The sequence below is a fragment of the Hydractinia symbiolongicarpus genome, chromosome 13 (genome assembly GCF_029227915.1).
Source record: "Hydractinia symbiolongicarpus strain clone_291-10 chromosome 13, HSymV2.1, whole genome shotgun sequence".
Taxonomy (NCBI): domain Eukaryota; kingdom Metazoa; phylum Cnidaria; class Hydrozoa; order Anthoathecata; family Hydractiniidae; genus Hydractinia; species Hydractinia symbiolongicarpus.
The window spans coordinates 7,975,768-7,995,213 of NC_079887.1; the positions used below are offsets into that span (position 1 = coordinate 7,975,768).

Sequence of the window (19,446 nt, forward strand, 5' to 3'; positions counted from 1 at the left end):
ACACTACATTCCCTACATTTAGTTAGACAGCTGTTTTTTAAATATTTAATGATAGTTGTTACTGTGTGGAGCAGCAACGGCTGACGGTAAAAGCCTTAAAGGTAATAAAAGGCATAGAACCAGTGAAATATTTTTAGAGGTAATAATTACCGCCTTCTTATAGCTAGTAATATAGTATCTTTTTAACAAATAACACTCCTGGTGTTTTCTCTGTTTCCTCAATAAACACACTTTTGCCTTACTGTCCGTAGCTTTTTTCCACGTAGAAGAATAGAAAAAGGTGGATTTATCATAAAAGGCTGTCTTTGCAATTTTAAATCGTGTATAATTTTTTATACTTTAACCTTGTTAGTGGTCTGTACGTTACTTTCTTATTCGGATATGCGAGAATGAAGAGTACCAAAAACTAAAAAGATCTTTCTTGAACCCTTTTGTAGCCCCTTCAAGCGTGTTTTCACAGGGCCTGGTAGCAAACCTTTCAAACTAGCTAAGCTGATGTTCAAGAAAAACAAAAAAAGGGAAAGTGTGTATTTTTTCTTTGGAATTAAGGTTTCCTTGGATAAGACAATAGGAGTGAAAAATACAAAAATTCAAGCGTACAAGGATGAAATTTAGCACAAAACAACTCCGAATTATTAATTAATACACTTTCTTAACGTAAGTTTTACAACGAATATGAATCGTTAACAGCATCCAGCAGCGCAGCAACCGGAACTGCAACACAAGTCACCAGCAGCGCTTGGACAACAACTATCTGGGAAGGAACAACCGGGTCCCCAACAATTCGAGCGTTTATTTACCATGTTGTCAACTTCTATAAAAATTAAAAAGGCAAATACCAATACTGTAGCTCCATTCTTTTCAACACCAAAAATAATTAGTTGTAATATTCACCGTTTTCTTCATATGTTGGTGCGGTTAACACACTTGATACAATGCCAACGATTAACAGAGCAGCAATAAAAAACTTCATCTTGAATGGTTATTGTGGTAATGCGAGTCTGCAAAAAAAATTATGTGCCACAAAAATGTGAATTTACAAATAAATTCTTACAGATAAATTATAACCTCTCCAAGCTATACCTGTTGATACCTATCAATTTTTTAAAAAAAATCTGTAGTAAACAGATCATTAATACGCCTACACAAAACTATGTAGATAAAATTGTAAACAAACGAGATGCGTACTTACCTGTAGTTAAAAAAGACTACACCGAGATCGTCCACACAATTCAGTTTATATAGAGACACAACCTAAAATTGTACTAATACACGGACCAGATTTGTTGCGTGAAAATATATAACGTTACTATCGCTTTTTGCCATTTAGTTAGGTCATTATTTCTCTCATTAATTTTCTTTTTTTTTCCTAGTTAATTAAAATCTTATTAAGTTTATTATTTACAATGTTATTTAATGAAAACTTTGTACTGTTTGTTTTTATTTACTAAATATAATATAGTTGAACTTTTAATTCAAATGAGTAGATATTTATTTCCGTTTTAGTTGGTGTTATTTCTTGTATTATGCAAACTTTCATATTGGCTAATATTTACTTGTTCTCGCAATAAATTTTTTTCAATCATTTTACAAGGTTGAAGTCACGAAATTTGCAAATAGGTAACATCAAGGGACACATCCGCACTCTCAATATTTGACTATCTTCAATAAAGGGCTGGCAACAAAATAAATGGCGCTTCGAATAAACGTCCGAGCATTGATGTTGCACCGCCAGTTCATTATTTTCTATTACATGTTGTATACATTTTCTTTTTTTTCAGTAACCCCCATTCTCGTTCCCAGAGCTCTTTGAAATAAACTAGAAAGTACTTTCGAGGATTTAATCTCAAAGAGCTCTGGGGACAAGAATGAGCAATCCGCAAATTTTATGAAATAAATATCTATCATTTCTTGCTGTGTGCTTGGCTAAAAGTTTGAAGTCAATTTTGCTTATAATAATAAAAACACAGACAACAATATAGGTAAACTCCTTTCCTCCCCCTTTGATAAACTCTCCCCTTAAATAAGCGCTTCTTCTGTAATCTAAATAACCGAAATTAGATCGTAGATTTAATCAACATTTATTCATCATTTTATAATATTATTCGTTTTTGTTATTCGCTAATATTTATACTTTTGCTTACGCGACTTTGAGTCAGCTTAGTACAAATAATAAATATCGTGGTTTTTTAATTGTACGTACAACAATTAAAAAACCACGCTTTAAATTTTGCTTAAAAATATCTAAACAAGAAGCCCTGGGGGCTCTAAGAATTTCCGCTCGCTACCAAAATATTTGATGACAACCTGCTAATTCGTTGTTATCGTGCCAAACATTCGAAGAGGTTTGGTGCTTGAAGCTCTGAAGATAAAACACACAAGTGACATTACATCTTACAACAAACGCAAACAAAACGAAACGTGTCATAATAAACTCACACTTTAAAGAAATTGCGAACAAAAATTATAGCCTATCATTCATGGTTGAAAGTCTTCCGATTGAAACGTTTATGGTCTTAAACGGCATTTAGTTGACAAAAAAACAAAATTTTGATAGCACCATCATGTTCAGCATACTTTTTTTATTAACTGTGCCAAATTTTGTCGAAAATAAAGTAGTTTAAATTTTTGGACCAATTTTGGCCTAAAATGACATTTCAGGTGGCAAAAAATCAAAATTTTGATGCCACCATCATGTTCAGCATACTTTTTTTATTAACTGTGCCAAATTTTGTCGAAAAAAAGTAGTTTAAATTTTTGAACCAATTTTTGTGCCTAAAATGACATTTAGGTGGCAAAAAATCAAAATTTTGATGTCATCATCATGTTCCGGCATATTTTTTTGTGATCTGTGCGAAATTTTGTCGAAAATAAAGTAGTTTTAATTTTTGGACCAATTTTTGTGCCTAAAATGACATTTAGGTGGCCAAATATCGAAATTTTGATGTCACCATCATGTTCAGTATACTTTTTTTGTTAACTGTGCCAAATTTTGTGGAAAATAAAGTAGTTTTAATTTTTGGACCAATTTTGGCCTAAAATGACATTTAAGGTGGCCAAAAATCAGAGGAACGTGAAATCCCAGGGTCGATTTTTTCTCAAAAAATGCTACAAAAGAAAAAAACTACGGTTGTAAAGAATTTCCTACGCCTTCGGGCGCGGAAATTCAATTATTATCATACAGTCTACTCTCGATAAGTGGAACCCCGGATAAGTGGAACTTTCGTTTAGTGGAACCAAATCCCCCGGTCCCTTGGATTTGCATTAACAAACCTCTCTTATATTTTATTCGGATAAGTGGAACCCTCGATAAGTGAAACTTTCGATAAGTGGAACCATTTTTTTGGTCCCTCAAGCAATATTTATTCAAATAAGTGGAACTTTTCCAAAAGAAAAACCATCTACACTACGTTTGAATTATTTTAATCAAAACATTTTTTTCGAATGCGAGCATTCGATTGCTATCAAGTATTTTCTTTTGTTTTTCCCTTTGTTTTTAATTATTCGTATATTCCTCGGTCTCCTGAGATTTCAGATTAGAAACAAAAACTTTCAACTAAATAAAAATTTGCGAAAATTAAGTTCGGATTTTTTTTTGGTTTACAAACTGACGTTTTTTTTAGGGAGTATAAAACACCTTAATAAAATATACCTTTTATGTGGATTTTTAGAAGATTATTGCAATTTTATCACAAGGAATAGCAGGCCTTTTTAAAATCATTTTCAACAATACGAGTAACGGAGGTTTTAGCTGAAGACCTAGGAAAGTCTTAAATATGGGCGAAAAAGTTATGGAACTTCCAGCGTCTCTCAATTAAACTCAATTATTACAGTTCGTATTTTTTTTAAAAGGTATTAACTTTTTAAATTTTTTTCGCCCCATTTGCAAAAAACATGGTCTTTTGCGAAAGCTTATCTCTAAATTTCGCTTTTTTAGTCCTGTACTTTCTACCTACAACCATTTCTACCTTCTCAGGAACAAAATACTGACTTTTTTACATCGTTATTTTTATATATTTCTCAAACACAACTCCGTATATTTACAAAAAATAATAATAAATTAAAAGCAAAACTATAAATATACCTCTCTTTTTAGTAATAGTATATTAAAGCCCATTTTTCACCCTAGAGCAAAACAGAAACAAATAAATATAACACTGCTTTTTAATTGGTTATACTGTGTTTTCTCTGAATAATGTCATAAACAAGCGTGTTTATTGTACTCTGAACAAGCGAGTGTATTCTAGGCTATGTGAAGACAGCTACAACTATCATCAACGTATCAGACTGTCAAAACGTAGCCTAGTCACGACATAATAATATTTAAATTAAGAAAAACAAAGTAGCCGTTTTTCTTTGGACTTAAAGAATAAGGTTTTGAGGTTGGGTATATAATATCTTAATGAAGTAAAAATGTCGTATGAAAATACTACTGATAAAAGTATGCAGAAAAAGCGAGGAAGTAAAAGTATTTCTCCTAAATTTTGTACTTAACGTTTGTTTAAAATTTCTGCCAGTTTCACTTTATTCGCAATTCCGACGGTAGCCATATTTGTTTGACTTTACTTTACGTTTTCGCTTTACTTTTTTGTAATCAAATCATGTAATGTTATTGACAACACTGTTGTAGAAACTCCCTGTTCTTGTTTCGTAAACTAACTAATATTTCTGCACCAACCGCACAAACATTGAAGAAAAAATTATCTACAAATTGACAAATTTAGGAACAAACAGGCTGTATTTTAAATACATAAAGTTGTTGCACATTTCATAAACATACTTTTGTGAACAAATTTCTCATCGCTATATTTTGTTTGCTTGTTTGTTTGTTTTTATGGTTAAACATCAAGCGTGTAAAATACACAAGTGAAATAAAGAAAGTGACACAACGCCATTTTTTTTGCAAGAATCCTATAACAAAAGTGACAAAAAAAACTTCAAAAGTGTTATGCATTTTGTGTGATCTCCTACATTCTTTAATACAGACCTGATAAAAAATGCAGTCGTTAAGGATTTTATAAAGCCAGCCGAAGTAAATGTAAAAATATTTAATTTTTTGTTTAACTAAATAAAATTTACTTTAAATAAAGTAATACTAACAATTTTAAAAACAACGATCGAGGATCTGATAACCTGACTATTAAGAAGTATCAGGTTCCAATTGAAAATTCTTTTTACTTTTGTTTGTATGTTAGTTAGTAAAAATTACAAATTTACTCAAAAAAACAATTACCTCCTACCAAAACCCTTTTTCGCGCCAAAACACGAGAAAAGTCAATTTTGGTTTGCATGTTCAAACGAAATACATTCGAAATAACACAACATAAAAACGTTCCTTTTACAGACATGAAGCAAGTTTGAAGAAAAGAATAATTTCAAAAAAGTTGAATAAAACTTTGTGTACTCCCATCCCTCCATAGTGGATCCTCCGCAACTTTAGCTCGACACATTGGGCACGTTCTTTCACGATCAAACCACATCACTATACAGTCTTCACAAAATATATGCTAACAAGAGAAGACAAACAGGACAATGCAGTGGTATGTCAAATTCAGTTTACGCAAAAACAAAACAAAAAATCACAACCAGAAAGTGTCACAGGAAAATTGTCTGTTGGTTTGTTTTTTGCTTCCCATATGAAAACGTTAGTGTTTAAACAGTTAAGGAAAATTACGAACTTTTTAACCAATAATTAATTCAACACAGAAGGTACAACCATGATTTTGGTGAAAAGTCGGACAAATACTTACGCAACAAATGGTCAATTTAGCGCCTCATAATTATAACATTGAAATGAGCTCTCTGGATAAGCGCCTATTGAATTTTGTAATAAAACGGGGCTATTGACTTTAAATGTGTGCCTTGTGGTATTAAGTGGTAAAAATCAGAAAGTAAAGATTAATAAAAAAAGTGGTGAAAATAAGTGTAGGTAGTTGTGTGACAAGAATCTTAGCATAACTGATATTGACTCTGCAATGAACAACCAAAACCTACACACCTTACACATATTCAGTTCAATAGGTTCGGACATTGCCTCTTGACAAATCGGACATGAATCTCCCAACTCAGTCAACACTTCTTTAGAAGGTGCTCTTCCATAGCGCTAATAAAAATACCAAAAAGTTTGTAGAAGTCATTAGAAAACTGTGTAGTATTACGACAGCTTGGAAAATCAACAATTACTGAAGCAAGAGAATATAAAAAAGCAATAAATAAGCAAATAACTTACTGTATCCTTCCAAAAGCATTTGATGACAGCTATTATATCTTTGCCCTTTAGAAGCAACATTCGAGCCTATTTCAAATTTTATGGAAGGGTGAAGTAACAATGATCTTATCAGAACAACAATGCATAGAGATATATGGTAATTGTACATTTTTCAAATTAGTCCTAAGTGTAGAAAATACCAAATGGAGACCTTCATTCAAATCATCAAAACGATATTCTGCAAAATTTCCTTAACCAAACAAAATTAAAAAAAAAAGAGAACTTTTATGACATCAACCAAGAAAGCCAGAAAAATATGACTGATTATATTTTCCCTTTTGCAACAAAAGTTAGGTAACATTCAAACCTGCGCTCAAAGGAATAGTGCTTGTAAAAATGGAAAGAGGGATTTTCCAAACTAAAGTATGTATATGCGAAACAAGAAAGACAAAAATGGTAACATGGAAATCATTGTTGATATTACAAACAGTACCACGGAATTTTTAGCTGAGGAGCAATTCACTAACTTCTGATTTTGACAAGGACCCAGGGTATATTTTGATTCATGCCAGCTCTTTAGACCTGACGCTCTTAATGTGAAGGAAGTAACTTTGCAAGGACCACCGAGTCTAATAAAGGACAGTGCTAACGACTAATAAAAGAAACTTCATCTTGGTCTTAAAAAAGAGAAATAACACTAAACGTTTTTTTTTATTATTGAAAACTTTCTTCCAAAAGTTATAAAGTTCTTCAAAAATTAACTAGACTAAGCCAGACCTGTGTAATGTAGCCTTTGCGACACAAAACCTAACTTCAAAGTTAAGTCCTAGTGATATACAGCCTCAATAAATTTATTTAGACATACCTTTAGTAACAGATATAATGCAGTAGAGAGGATAGCAAAATATTGTCCACCCAAATCGTAATCCGTAAAATAAAAATACCATTGAGGGATTGGCAGCAGCATTCGATAAAATTGAGATAAATTTTCTAGCATGAGAAAATATTTTCCCTAGAAAAAAGTATTGAGCTTCAAGGCAAAATGACAATAACTTATTTATCGTAATATACTTTGTGTACCATCACTTGTTATTTTACACTTCCTAGCTTAACCTGATTCCAGCATAACCTAAAAAAAACATCAAAACGCTTGGTGCTCTACATTACTCACCTTCCAACCCACTCTAAATTGTAGAGGACGGTGTGCACTAAATATATCTTGTCCAAAGGGGACCTCTCCTGGGAAGAATGTGTAAAAAGAGAAGAGGCTAATATTTGCTTCCTTCGTAGGAAATCACACGTTTCATTTATAAATTAGTTCCTAAGAGCAGATGCTAAAATTCTGGGACTCAAATCTGAATAATCTCACAAGCAACATAAAACAGTTGTTTAAACCTTAGAACTGGAAGGACGCAAATTGGCAGAGCAAATACTAACATGCCATCTATGTGCCATAACTAGTGATCACTTAATTTTGCGACTCAAAAAAATTAAATTTTAACAGGTGGCCAGAAAGATTGTCGGCGCGAAACAACGAAAAATTTCAGGTTTCTTGAAAAAAATGCTGCTATATTACAAAATGAAAAAGGAAGTTGTGTATAAAATGAACGTGTATTTTCACTGTCACATGCAATAATTAGTAAAATAATTATGCATCGTATATTTTCAAATATCTTTCAACAATACACATACTCGCTTTCTGAAGTGAACCAGCCTTCTTGGCATAATGATTATAACACATTTTAATCCTATTGTAACAAAGCGTACAACAAAATCTAAAGTAGAAAAAATAAAATATTTCAAATGCAAGATAATTAAAGGAACTATAACATATTTCAATGTCAGTGGGAAGCATAAACCTAAAAGAGTGATGCCATAATTAACTATATTACTGCAATGCAATTCTGCAACCATTTAAAACTAAACAAGATGTTTAACTAAACATGCAAATGAAAGTTGTTCAGCTCATTGCGAGTACACTAAAATTGTTAGTACTACATGTAAGACTCCACACAGTAATTGTGAGCTATGTTATTACAATTTAAATTATTTTGTACCTGCGCTATGTATTTTGCAGAAAAAGAAGTTTAAGACATGTAATGACATGATTTTCAAAGACATGTAAAGACATGCTTCTAGTGGAAGCTCAGATAGAGAAAAAATGTACATAATGGAAAATATTTTTTATTTAACTAAATATATTAATTTAATGAGAATGAAAAGAAGCTATGTACATGTGTATTACTGTACTTTGGATATACTCAACTCAAGTGATATACTATATTAATTTATAAAGAGATACATAAGACACAATGAATATACCTGTAATTCCAACACACCAGAAGACAGTCCATAGGTCCATCTTGACAAAATTTGGTTTGTTAAGTAGTAAGCTACAAAGTGGCATTAAAAATAATTATGCATAAATAAAAAATTGCACGCAGCTGATGTCCTTCTGTATTTCTTGAATGACTATATATTGATTAAATTCAAAAAATAGGCTCTACACTATAACAATTTCTGTTTTGACTATTAAATGCCGGGTAAATGGAGAAGTACCCAATCAAAAATGATTTTTCAATAAACACCCCTCTAAAGGCGAAGACTAATTCTTTACTTCATGCTCTAGAATAGCGTTAATTTCAATTTGATTTAAAAATATGTTCTGGCTTCTTTTCATTTTCTTTTGAAACACCTTCCTAAAATGTTTTATTTTACCCAAACACCCTGCCAAAACACCCTCAAACACTTTGGGTTTCTGACTAAAGCTAAAAACGACACCGTAAACATAAAGGTATTGTATGTATACATAAAAAATCTTTCATATCAAATGATACATGTTCTTTGCAAGTACCCATTAAAATCTACTTACCATTTGTATAATTCATGAGTGCTAAACGCAAAATATATAAAAAATATATTTGCAAATAGAAACATAAATATTGCTAGAGCAATTCGATTCAAACGGTGTTCCTAAAATTAGAATAGAAAATATTCTCATTATACCTCTAACAGAAGGAATGTTACAAAAATTAAAAAACATATACAATACCTTTAGTGCAACTTGTTTTTTAATGGTACCGTTTACATGAAAGAAGGTTCCAAAAAGGCCAATAAAGACTAAAATACCTATAAACAATAAAACATCTTGCAAGTGTAAATTATAAAAAAAAATACAGAAAATTAAACAGATTGTGATATTAACAGGATTTTTTCTTTGTCATATTATATACTTTAATTTTTTTGTTGAACTACTTTAAGTGAGTTTTTTAAATTTAGCTAATCCATTGTTTAAATCTTGTAAATCATATTATTTTTTTCAACATTTTGAATCATAATCAAAATACTAAAATTGAGCCTAGTGGCTATTGGTGAATGAAATGCAATTTAATACGTTGTCTTTATTTAAATGAAGTGTTTCATCCCGTGGAAATATTTGTAAAAAAAAATAAATATGATCTACAATAACTTTCGCTGTTAATAAAGTTATAAAATTATTATATATTTTATGTAAATACATACTGTATAAATTATTTTTGGCAAAATGTGTTCTATATAATGCTGTACATGCTGTGTTAATTTTTTATTTTTTTATTAAATTGAAACCTCATACCAAGTCTATGATCCCACATAATTCTGCTTAAAAGCAATAATATAAAAGGCAAAGCTTTTTCCATCCAAGATATAGTTCCGAAGAATTCCATTTGGTCTTGAGTCCTTGTACCACTATTATCAGGAGTTGTTGTCGAGGCCACCTGTTCTATATCATTCATATCAATCTCAACTGCACTGGATTGCCTTGAATGTCTAGAGCTAACATCGCTTCTACTCCTCACATGGTTATTGGAATTATTTATCCTATTTGTATCAACAGCTGGAGAACTTAATGATTGCAGGGTTCGGTTACCGTTCACCGGTGATCCAGGCACTCTCTGGGGATTTGCAGTTGTGGAGGACCCAGACACCGTGTCTGTCAATGTTGGTACAATGCCTTGTATAACACGTATTGGTGAAAATATAGCAGCCATTGAATCCTGTGAAGAGGAGTTGCTGCCAAGCCAAGCAGTGTTTGACCAACTTGCAGATCTTGAGTGTGAAATAGGATGAATTTGTGAACTTGCTGAAAATGAAGATTCCCTGAATTCTTGCAATCTATTGTTATCAATTTTGTTAGCACCAGATTCACTTTCACTTCTTTGAAAACGATGGGCCATTGACCAGGGCCAGCAATATGAATATATCAACTAAAAATCAAAAATGTTAAATTTTGTACTTTTACAAAAAGAAGCTAACTGTCTTAGTCCGTAACAGGCAAACAGGATGTGCTTGTTTTCTTGGGAAGTTTATTAAAGCACACCTCTCATGACAAGAAGTTTATCTAAAACACCTCCATATTTGGCTTAACTTAACAGTAAAGATTTTAACTAAGCCTTGAAGAAGAGTTTGCTCATTAACCAAGATAAACCTCGTTATTTCACTGCCTTCAAAACTATTCTAGCATGAAACTTTATTTTCTTTATATTTGTATAAATTCATTTATTATTTAGAAAACTTCATACATGATCATGGTGTGTGCAAGCTGCCTAAAAAGCTCTTTTGACTGTAAGGAAAAAGTTAACAAAATCAATTTTTTTAATAATTATTGTCAGTCTACACAAATATAGAAGACACATTTGATTTACTATTAGCATATAAATTTGCCATATTGTTTTTGACCATGTGTTATTTTATGTTTAAACTGGTTGAATAGGTTTACTAATTCAAATTACACAAGACAATAAAAAAAGAAATTATCAATTGCATTGGGTTCCAGATTAATAATACAAATTGATAGAAACAATGTATTTCTATTGAATTGAGTAGATACCACACGTTCAGTATGCGTAGACTATTTATGGAGATTTTTGGGGAATGGGTAGGTATGAATTATTATTATTATTATTACTATTATTATTATTATTATCAGCCAATGGCAACGTGTTTGTGAAAAGTTACCACAAAATGTATTTGTTTTTGTTAGAAAAGCAGTCATTCTACAATTGGGTAATAATACCATCCAACATTTTTCGTTGCTTCATCAAATATATGTGGGTTGTGTAAAATTGTTCATTTGCGCTAAATAGCAGTAGATATACATGGCGTCACGATTCTATTTTATTCACAATTTGTCACTACCTAAAATCGTTAAAAAATTTGGGTTTTGAGTTATTTGCTGATCTTGGTGGTTTCAGAAGTCCAGCTGAATTCTTTGATGGCCCATGCCCTGACATCTTATTAAAGATTGGCAATGAACTGAATGCCATTGAACTGTCTGAAGTAACTTTACAAAAGCTTATGAATACAAAGTTAGACGCTATCAAAATTCGAAAAACACTCTTTTAAAAAAAAATACCAGGTAAATAAGATGTTTGTAGATCTTTCCTCTCCGGGATTCTTCCCTAGAAGAATCCCGGACTTTTCCAACTTCTGCTGACAGTTTGGTTGCTTGGATGTAAAACGCATAATGAATAAAATTCCTGAGGTAGTGATAAGAAGCTTGTATTTTATCTATGTTAGGAGGAATAGTATGGTATGGGAAAACCCTTTCATACTAAAATTTTATTAATTTTTTTACTTTTCTTTTGTTTTTTTATTGACGATAATTTAAGTACGGTGGCCACAATTATTTCCAAGAGAAACGTACTTATGGTAAATATTTTAATTGTACATGATGTATAAATCATTAACTCTTCTTAAATACAAATTGAAGTTTAAGAAATTACCCTGAGCGTCAGGTGTATGAAAGATCCCCTGAGCGTCAAGGGCTTTAACATGCCCTGAGCGTCAGGGGCTTGAGCATCAGGGGGTTCAAGATGCTAATTATTGGTGTTTTATTCATACCCTGAGCATCAGGTGTATGAGAGATGCCCTGAGCGTGTCAAACCTCTTTTGTCAATGGTCCCTACCTGGTACCAATATTGACTTTTCAGATCTGTGGAGCAGCTCGGGTTGGCACACTACCGGTCGTCACGCGGACGTCCGAATATCTGATGTTAGAGTCATTTGAGCACCAAAAATAGAGTCAGTCGGGCGGTGAAAAATTGGAAACATTGTATCCAACCATCCAGCCATCACTGCGCGCCATTAAACCGCTGATATAGACCATTTCCGAGATTATGCGTCATTATGGATTTGCGGAACTTGGTAAGTTTAAATGCAAGTTTAAATTTGGACTTCACATTTTTTTCAGTCTTTTGGCTAACGGACGTGCTGGCGGCACGACAGTTTTGCTTTTTGTTCTCTGTTTTTATGTTTGTTATACTAATTTTATGATATATATTTTGAAAAATACTTTTATTATGCTCTTATTTGTAGTTTTAATTTCTTTTTGTACAATAAATGCAACTTTGTGGCGCCGTAGATTAGTGGTTATAGTTGCAAACTTTTAGGAATAGAATCAGTAGTCATTTTAATTGCAAATAATTTTTATTATTTTGATATTTTTATAATTTTGTTTTTTGATGATAATTACACTAATCTGTATGTTTGTCCCTTGATTTGTCTACTTAAGCACTCCTATCTTTAAGTCTTTCGAGAGTGGTATTAGAACGAATACCTAAAGAATTACTAAAGTGTATAAATCTTTATATATGATAAATAAATAAATTACTCTGTGAAGCTTGTTTGAATTATTGCCATAATAAGTTCCATTGCAGAAAAAGCTCTGGCGATTAACTCAACTATTATATACTCAGTCCACAAGAAGTCAGTCAGCTGCCTCACACTAAGTTCTAAAAAATCCTTTTACGTTGTAAGAGCTGACAAGAAGTCAGTCAGCTGCCTCACACTAAGTTCTAAAAAATCCTCATACGTTGTAAGCAGCATAATTCGATCGTAAAAATATGTTTAAAGTTGATTAAATATATCCACTTCAGCGTTAAAATAATAATAAAAGACACTCAGTGTCCCTACGTCCTACATGTGTATTTAATTGCTATTTCTAATGCATTAATAAATCAAAGCAATACCCTTAAATAAATGTTGTCTGGTGCTATCCCCTGTTACTTAGATAAAAACATTACGAAGACCTAAACACGCTAAGAGTGTATACAAAACTCGTTTCTTTTTGTGTCTTTTAAGAGAGTTTTCTACTACAGCATATAGGGTTCAAAGTTCAACTTGCACCACCGGGCTTCAAAAATCCATAATGGTGCATAATCTTCGAAATGGTCTATTTAATGATGACTTGAGCACCTCGTTTAAATATGGGGTTTCCGCGCACAAACTTTCACAATTTCACAAAGGAGGTTCTAGTGTGTAAAAGTCCTATTTGGGCTAGAGAAATATTTGATATTCCTGCCCTACTAGACAAGGGTTTTTTCTCTATTAAATCTCTATTTAAATCTATTCTGGCGGATACGTGTGAGAGTCGAGCGTTCGGAGCGTTCTCCTGACTGAGCTGTCGTATCTATAGTTCCTTCAACTTCAAACCTCTTTTCGAAAATCTATTTTGAAATATTTTTGCGAAGCAATTGAGCTTTGCGAGCGAAGCGAGCGAAGCGAAATTGTGGAGCACGTTTGCTACACGCGAGGTATACCAAGAGAATTATTGAGATTCTCAAAATTTCGATAGAAAAAAAATCATATAAAATCAGCGTAAAGAAATAGGACTGATATTTTTGCACATAAAGCTAGGGTATTTTTTTTTCTAATAAAACAAATAAGTTTGGACCGAGGGGTTAAAGTATAAGTTTAGTAAAAAATGCAATAAGTACGGCTCGTACCCCCCCACCCCCGGATTTTGACCCCCCCCCGTCTTTTGGTCCGGATTATACGTCCGCCGAACTTGAACACACAAAGAGGAATATGCCGTGAACAAGAAACGGTAGTCGGCATTTTAGACACGTATATTTTACAGACCCAAAATATGCCTTATTTCTTTGTATTATAGCTAATTATGGTATAAATAATTAATTAATTACTTTGCAATTTTGCTTCTTATACTATTATAGTTGTATTTTAATGAAACATAATAGTATTAAAACGGTTTTCTTCTTTTGAAAAAATTTATTGCTAGTCCTGTTTCTAATCGACTTTACTTGTGTATTTTAAGCTTTTTTGTTGCTGTGCTTTTTCTGGAGATTTTAGTTGGATTGGAAAGCTCCTGTGTAAGGTACCCATTCCTAAAGAAAAATTGAAGTAATTTGTACAATTAAAACGCGCCGAGCTGTGTTTTATTTTATTGTTTCTAAGAGGATGTAAGAATACAATATTATCAATTTTAATTGGTTTTATCCAAATCAAGGTAAGGCTTAATCACACAAAAGGTAGCTAGCTAGAGCTCAGTTTTGTATAAAAGAATTGAAAGTAATTTGTAGAATACATATGGAGAAGCTGTATTACTACCTAACTGATAGCCAGATATAGGAAAACCTGTAGCTAGGGCGCAGACAAAACAAATAGCTCTGGGCGCTAGAGTGAGCTGACTAACCGTTTTTTATCATTTTTTATTTATTATATAAGTAACCTGTTTCAGTAATTAAAAAAATATCCACTTTTGCTATCAAACCAACAGCAATGTAATTGTCAATAGGAATTAGTTTTCCGTACACCCTCCCTGAGAACAAGGTTTAAAACGATATTAAAACATTAAAACTGTCATTAAACAGAACTTCAAGGATGCCCAAGCCGCACCACGTCCTCTAAACGGCGTTGGCATCTTCGAAACTGCTTGTAATTTTAGAACAAAGGTGCTGATAAGCTGCATACGCCGTATAACGTGCAGGCGTTTTTGGGCAAGTTTAGCGTTTTGCAAAAAAATTGAAGTATTCACCCGAAAAAACCTGCATAGACCATAAAGTAAACTATGTGGTAGTAAAGTTCTTAAAAGAACTGTTTTTGATGGTTTTTGATAAAATTTACTTGATAAATAACTTTTAATTTTTATTAACTTCTTTCTCTTAAAGCATCTTTTTCCAACTATCGTCCACAAGGTATGTTACAAGAAATTGAATTTTGAAAATGCTCCAGGCAAGTTCGGGAAAGTGCGGGCGGTTTTGGAAGACAATCACTAATTTAATTGGAAAAGTTGCCCAAACTCGCCCTTATATATGTGGCTGTTTGCAGCTTATTGACACCCTCTTATTTTAGAATATTCTCAGGAATAATAGACCAAGAGAAATTACATCACAGTTTTTTGTCCACCGCCCACGTGTGTTTAAGAACAACCCACATAACAAAGTTCATTATTTTTTAAATTATTTGTGTAAAAATTACTATTTCATTCACGATAAACCATTTGTCAGTCATTTTATTCGCCCAACAAAGAATCCTATCCAAGGTGCTTTTCTATTAGTGCTGAATTTAATAATTGACATGGTTCAGCATAGTTTTTAAAAGGGTCTGATTGCAAAATATGATTGCCAAAGTTCAGCACTTGTAATATTTGTGTATTTGTGTACTCTTATCTTCTAAAACACACACAAGAGACATTATAATTTCCTCCGGGTGATTACATTAATGTTGGTTGAAAAAAAACCGAATGATGAGAAGTTTGCAATAGCTTCCCAAGATGGCGGACGCTTTTCCGTAACGGAAATTTATTTAGATAAAGAAGAGTCTTCGGACAGGAGGAACGAGTGACGATCGATCCATTACTTCTGAAAAGCCGCTACAAACACCAACTAATCGTCTAACCGCAATGTATATGTGTTTTCAAAGATACTGAGGTGTGAAAGATCAAATTTTTAAACTAGGAACGTTCAATGTGCGAGGACTGTGTGATGACCAAAAACAAGTAAACCTATCAGAAGATGTACGATCATATAAAATAGATATTTGCTGTCTTCAGGAAACCAAGATCAAAGAAAATATCGATAGAAACATCAATGACTGCAGATTAATTTGCATGGAAACCAAAAACCCTCACTATGGTACAGGTTTTATCATCTCAAGAAAATGGAAAAACAACATCTACAAATATTGGAAAATTTCTGATAGAATATCTGTGCTACAATTGAAGACAAAAGAATCTAGATATGAATCTGAACATCAAGGAGAAGCGAAACTTAAAATCAGGAAAGTAAGTCATTTTACAAGCACTACGATAAATAGAAAGAAAACCAAACAAAAACTAACGAGGAAAGATGAAAATGGATTGATTACGATCATAAATGTCTATGCATTGACCTCTGATATTGCATCAAAACATCCAGAAGAAGTAGATCAGCTATACCACCAGATATCAAATATCATCAATAAATACAAAAATAAAAGTTTGATCACCTTAATAGCTGGGGATTTTAATAGCAGAGTAGGAAAAGCGAAAGAGGAATGTACAGGTATCTATGGTAAAGGAAAAAGAAATGACAATGGACAACTCCTAATTGATTTTTGCAACATCAACAAATTATTTTTAGCCAATACAGCATTCAACCATCCTGCTAAACATATAACAACTTGGGCAAATCAAAGACAAAATGCAAACAAAGATAAAGTCATCACAATATATTCACAAATAGATTTCATCATTGTTCTTCAAAAACAAAAACATATCCTACAAGATGCCAGGTCATTTAGTGGAACCATGACAAGTAGTGACCACAGATTAGTACTGAGTAAAATTAAAGTTAAACCTTTTCAAGTCTTTAAAAAAACAAGGACGGTGAAAGATAACATCAAGAAAGTAGACATAACACACCTTACCAATAATGAAAACATGAGAAAAGCTTACCAACAAAATCTAGAAACAAGTTTACAATCAAATGTTTCAGAAAACATCAATAACATAAGAAAAAAAAAGAAACATAAGAAAAATGGGATGCAGTGAAACAATCAATTAAATCTGCTGCTGAACAAACACTTCCTAGACAGATCCCAAGAAATCGTAACCATGGTCATAACTATGATCCAGAAATTGAACAAATGTCAAAAACACAAAAGGAACTTCGTATTCAAATCAGTAACTGCGAAGATCTTGACAAGATGACAAGGTTAAAAAGCGAAAGAAATAACATTATGAGACGTATCAAAGACAAGCTGCTAGAAAATAAAACAAAAGAAATCGAAAATAAATTAAGTGAAATCTACCAAATGAAGGATACAGCAAAAACGTTCAAAGCCCTACGGATGCTGCACTCAAAACCATATGAAAATCCATATGTTCACGACGAAACTGGTAAACATATCGCATCACCACAACTAGTATATGAAACAATTAAATCTCACTTTCAAACACAATTCTACAAACCAAATGAAACCAACTTACAACAATTCATCGATAATCCTAAACCATTGAACCAACCAATTACTACTGAGGAAATCAGAAAATGTGCAAATCTACTTAACAACAACAGAGCATCAGGTTTCGATAACATATCAGCTGAACTTATTAAATATGCTCCCACGATTTGTCACAATGAAATAGCTGATATAGTGAATGACTGTTTCAACAAAAATGAAGACATCGATGTTGGAAAAGGTATCCTCATCCCACTGTGTAAGCCTAAAAAACCTAAAGGCCCTGTTAAAAATCTACGTCCTGTAACTCTACTTCCAATCATACGAAAGATTATTTCCAACGTAGCTCTTCAACGCATCAAACCAAAAATTGACGACTACCTTTCATTAAGCCAAAGTGCTTTCCGACAAAATCGAAGCACGCTGTATGGACTCATCGCTGGTTAGTTGCATGAATTGAAAAATACCAGGAGAAGATTTATATTACAGGTATCGACATGAGTTCCGCATTTGACACCATCAAAAGAGACGAGTTGTTAAACATCCTTGGTAATGTAATAAACGAAGATGAATTGAGATTAATTCGATTTTTACTTGCTAACACAAATCTTGAAATCAGAATGAAAGATGTAGATACGACACCTTTTCCCAGTAACATCGGAAGTCCTCAAGGTGACGGAATAAGTGGTTGTTTGTTTAACATATATCTCGAAAGCTCCTTACGTAAAGTTAGAAAAATTCTGGAAAAAGACCATATCCTTGACGAACATTCATACTCAAAGAGAAACGAATCATTACTCCCAGTGACTGAAGTGATATACGCTGATGATTACGACCACATCACAGATGACATCAACAAAAAGAAGAAATTCAATAACATCATAAAAGAAACTTTAGCTAAGGATAATTTGTTGGTAAACGAGACAAAAACAGAACACACATTACTAGAAAGAAAGAAAAAAGTAAACAACGAAACAAATGAACCGTGGAGACATGTCAAGAAATTGGGGTCAAAGCTAGGTATCCATGAAGATATAGCTAACAGAAAAGCATTGTCAACAGCTGCCCTACAGAAAATAAGTGATGTGTGGATTAAGAAAGATAAAATCAGTACTCAGCTAAAAATCAGAATCTATCAAACTGTAGTCAAATCCATATTATTATACAACTGTGGTACATGGGGTTTGAACAAAAATGAAGAAAAGAACATGAATTCCTTCCATCGTCGACAACTTCGTCAAGTATTAAACATCAAATACCCAGTAACAATAAGGAACAAGAAGTTGTACGAAATATCAAAAACACGACCTATTACATTGGATATAATCCAAGCTCGATGGAGGTTATTTGGGCATGTTCTCAGATTACAGAAAGACACACCCGCTCAACTGGCTATGAATCACTATTTTGAACAATCGCAAGTATCAAAATTCAAAGGTCGTCAACGAATTACGTTACCAATCAGTTTAAACAATGATATAAGAAGAGCAGTGGAATCTGATAACAGTTTTGCAATAAAATTTGGCGTCTCGCAATTGATTTCGAAACATGACCTAAAGGTCTTAAGGGTAATCGCTGAAGATCGAAATACATGGAAGTCCCTTTCAAGACACATATATATTGCAGCTGAAGCAACTACTTATACTGAAGAAAATCTTACAGTAGATGATAGAAGCGAAGACAGCTGATACATACATATACATGAGAAGTCATATATATATGTTTTTAAATGGGTCTAGGACAATAAACTTATTTAATTTCCCTTGGCCTTGCATCAATCAAATTCTAAAAAAATAAACACTTCTAAAATTATTTTGTCAGATTTGGAAACTGTTGGTATGGTTGGAACTTTGCGTATAAAATTAGTAAAGTTGCCAAATTGTTTAGTTTTTTTCTTTTATACTTTTCCGAATTAGCCTTAATTATTTATAAGATGAAAAACAGTGCTTTCAATTCCATTGACTTGGCCATCCCTTAAAGGCACTGGAAGCTTCACTATATGAAAATGTTTTCTTTTTCTT

At 32.7% G+C, this 19,446-nt stretch overlaps 3 protein-coding genes across 4 annotated transcripts; 2 read left to right on the forward strand and 1 right to left on the reverse strand.

Moving 5' to 3' along the window:
* Positions 1-632: 632 nt before the first annotated feature.
* On the reverse strand, positions 633-10,491 carry LOC130624349 (E3 ubiquitin-protein ligase RNFT1-like). 2 transcript variants are annotated; one of them, XM_057439938.1, is made up of 11 exons: positions 9,822-10,489; positions 9,261-9,337; positions 9,081-9,181; positions 8,531-8,601; positions 7,901-7,983; positions 7,074-7,220; positions 6,230-6,295; positions 5,999-6,103; positions 1,193-5,507; positions 895-1,001; positions 633-814 (listed from the first exon to the last, which is right to left on the reverse strand). In XM_057439938.1, the coding sequence occupies exons 1-9, from the start codon at positions 10,420-10,422 to the stop codon at positions 5,376-5,378; spliced, it is 1,383 nt and encodes a 460-aa protein (XP_057295921.1). In that variant the 5' UTR covers positions 10,423-10,489; the 3' UTR covers positions 633-814; positions 895-1,001; positions 1,193-5,375. The 2 variants fall into 2 exon arrangements, with proteins under 2 accessions (XP_057295921.1, XP_057295922.1); XM_057439939.1 differs by lacking the exons at positions 633-814; positions 895-1,001; positions 1,193-5,507 and adding an exon at positions 6,576-6,837 and having other exon boundaries at positions 6,048-6,103; positions 9,822-10,491.
* A 5,215-nt stretch (positions 10,492-15,706) lies between these two features.
* On the forward strand, positions 15,707-17,872 carry LOC130623039 (uncharacterized). Its single transcript, XM_057438545.1, has 3 exons — positions 15,707-15,775; positions 16,038-17,011; positions 17,056-17,872. The coding sequence occupies exons 1-3, from the start codon at positions 15,707-15,709 to the stop codon at positions 17,870-17,872; spliced, it is 1,860 nt and encodes a 619-aa protein (XP_057294528.1).
* A 50-nt stretch (positions 17,873-17,922) lies between these two features.
* On the forward strand, positions 17,923-19,113 carry LOC130623040 (uncharacterized). The gene has a single exon (XM_057438546.1). It carries the CDS (start codon positions 17,923-17,925, stop codon positions 19,111-19,113), a length of 1,191 nt encoding a protein of 396 aa, XP_057294529.1.
* Positions 19,114-19,446: the final 333 nt, after the last annotated feature.

Coding starts and splice junctions, on each gene's coding strand:
- LOC130624349 (XM_057439938.1), bottom strand. CDS start 10,422: ATGGCCCATCGTTTTCAAAGAAGTGAAAGTGAATCTGGTGCTAACAAA. Junction 7,984..8,530: donor CTGGTGTGTTGGAATTACAG/GTATATTCATTG, acceptor TTTCTACTTTAG/ATTTTGTTGTACGCTTTGTT. Junction 7,221..7,900: donor TGGTTCACTTCAGAAAGCGA/GTATGTGTATTG, acceptor ACTTTTTTCTAG/GGAAAATATTTTCTCATGCT.
- LOC130623039 (XM_057438545.1), top strand. CDS start 15,707: ATGTTGGTTGAAAAAAAACCGAATGATGAGAAGTTTGCAATAGCTTCC. Junction 15,776..16,037: donor AAGATGGCGGACGCTTTTCC/GTAACGGAAATT, acceptor TGCTGTCTTCAG/GAAACCAAGATCAAAGAAAA. Junction 17,012..17,055: donor CATAAGAAAAATGGGATGCA/GTGAAACAATCA, acceptor AACACTTCCTAG/ACAGATCCCAAGAAATCGTA.
- LOC130623040 (XM_057438546.1), top strand. CDS start 17,923: ATGAGTTCCGCATTTGACACCATCAAAAGAGACGAGTTGTTAAACATC.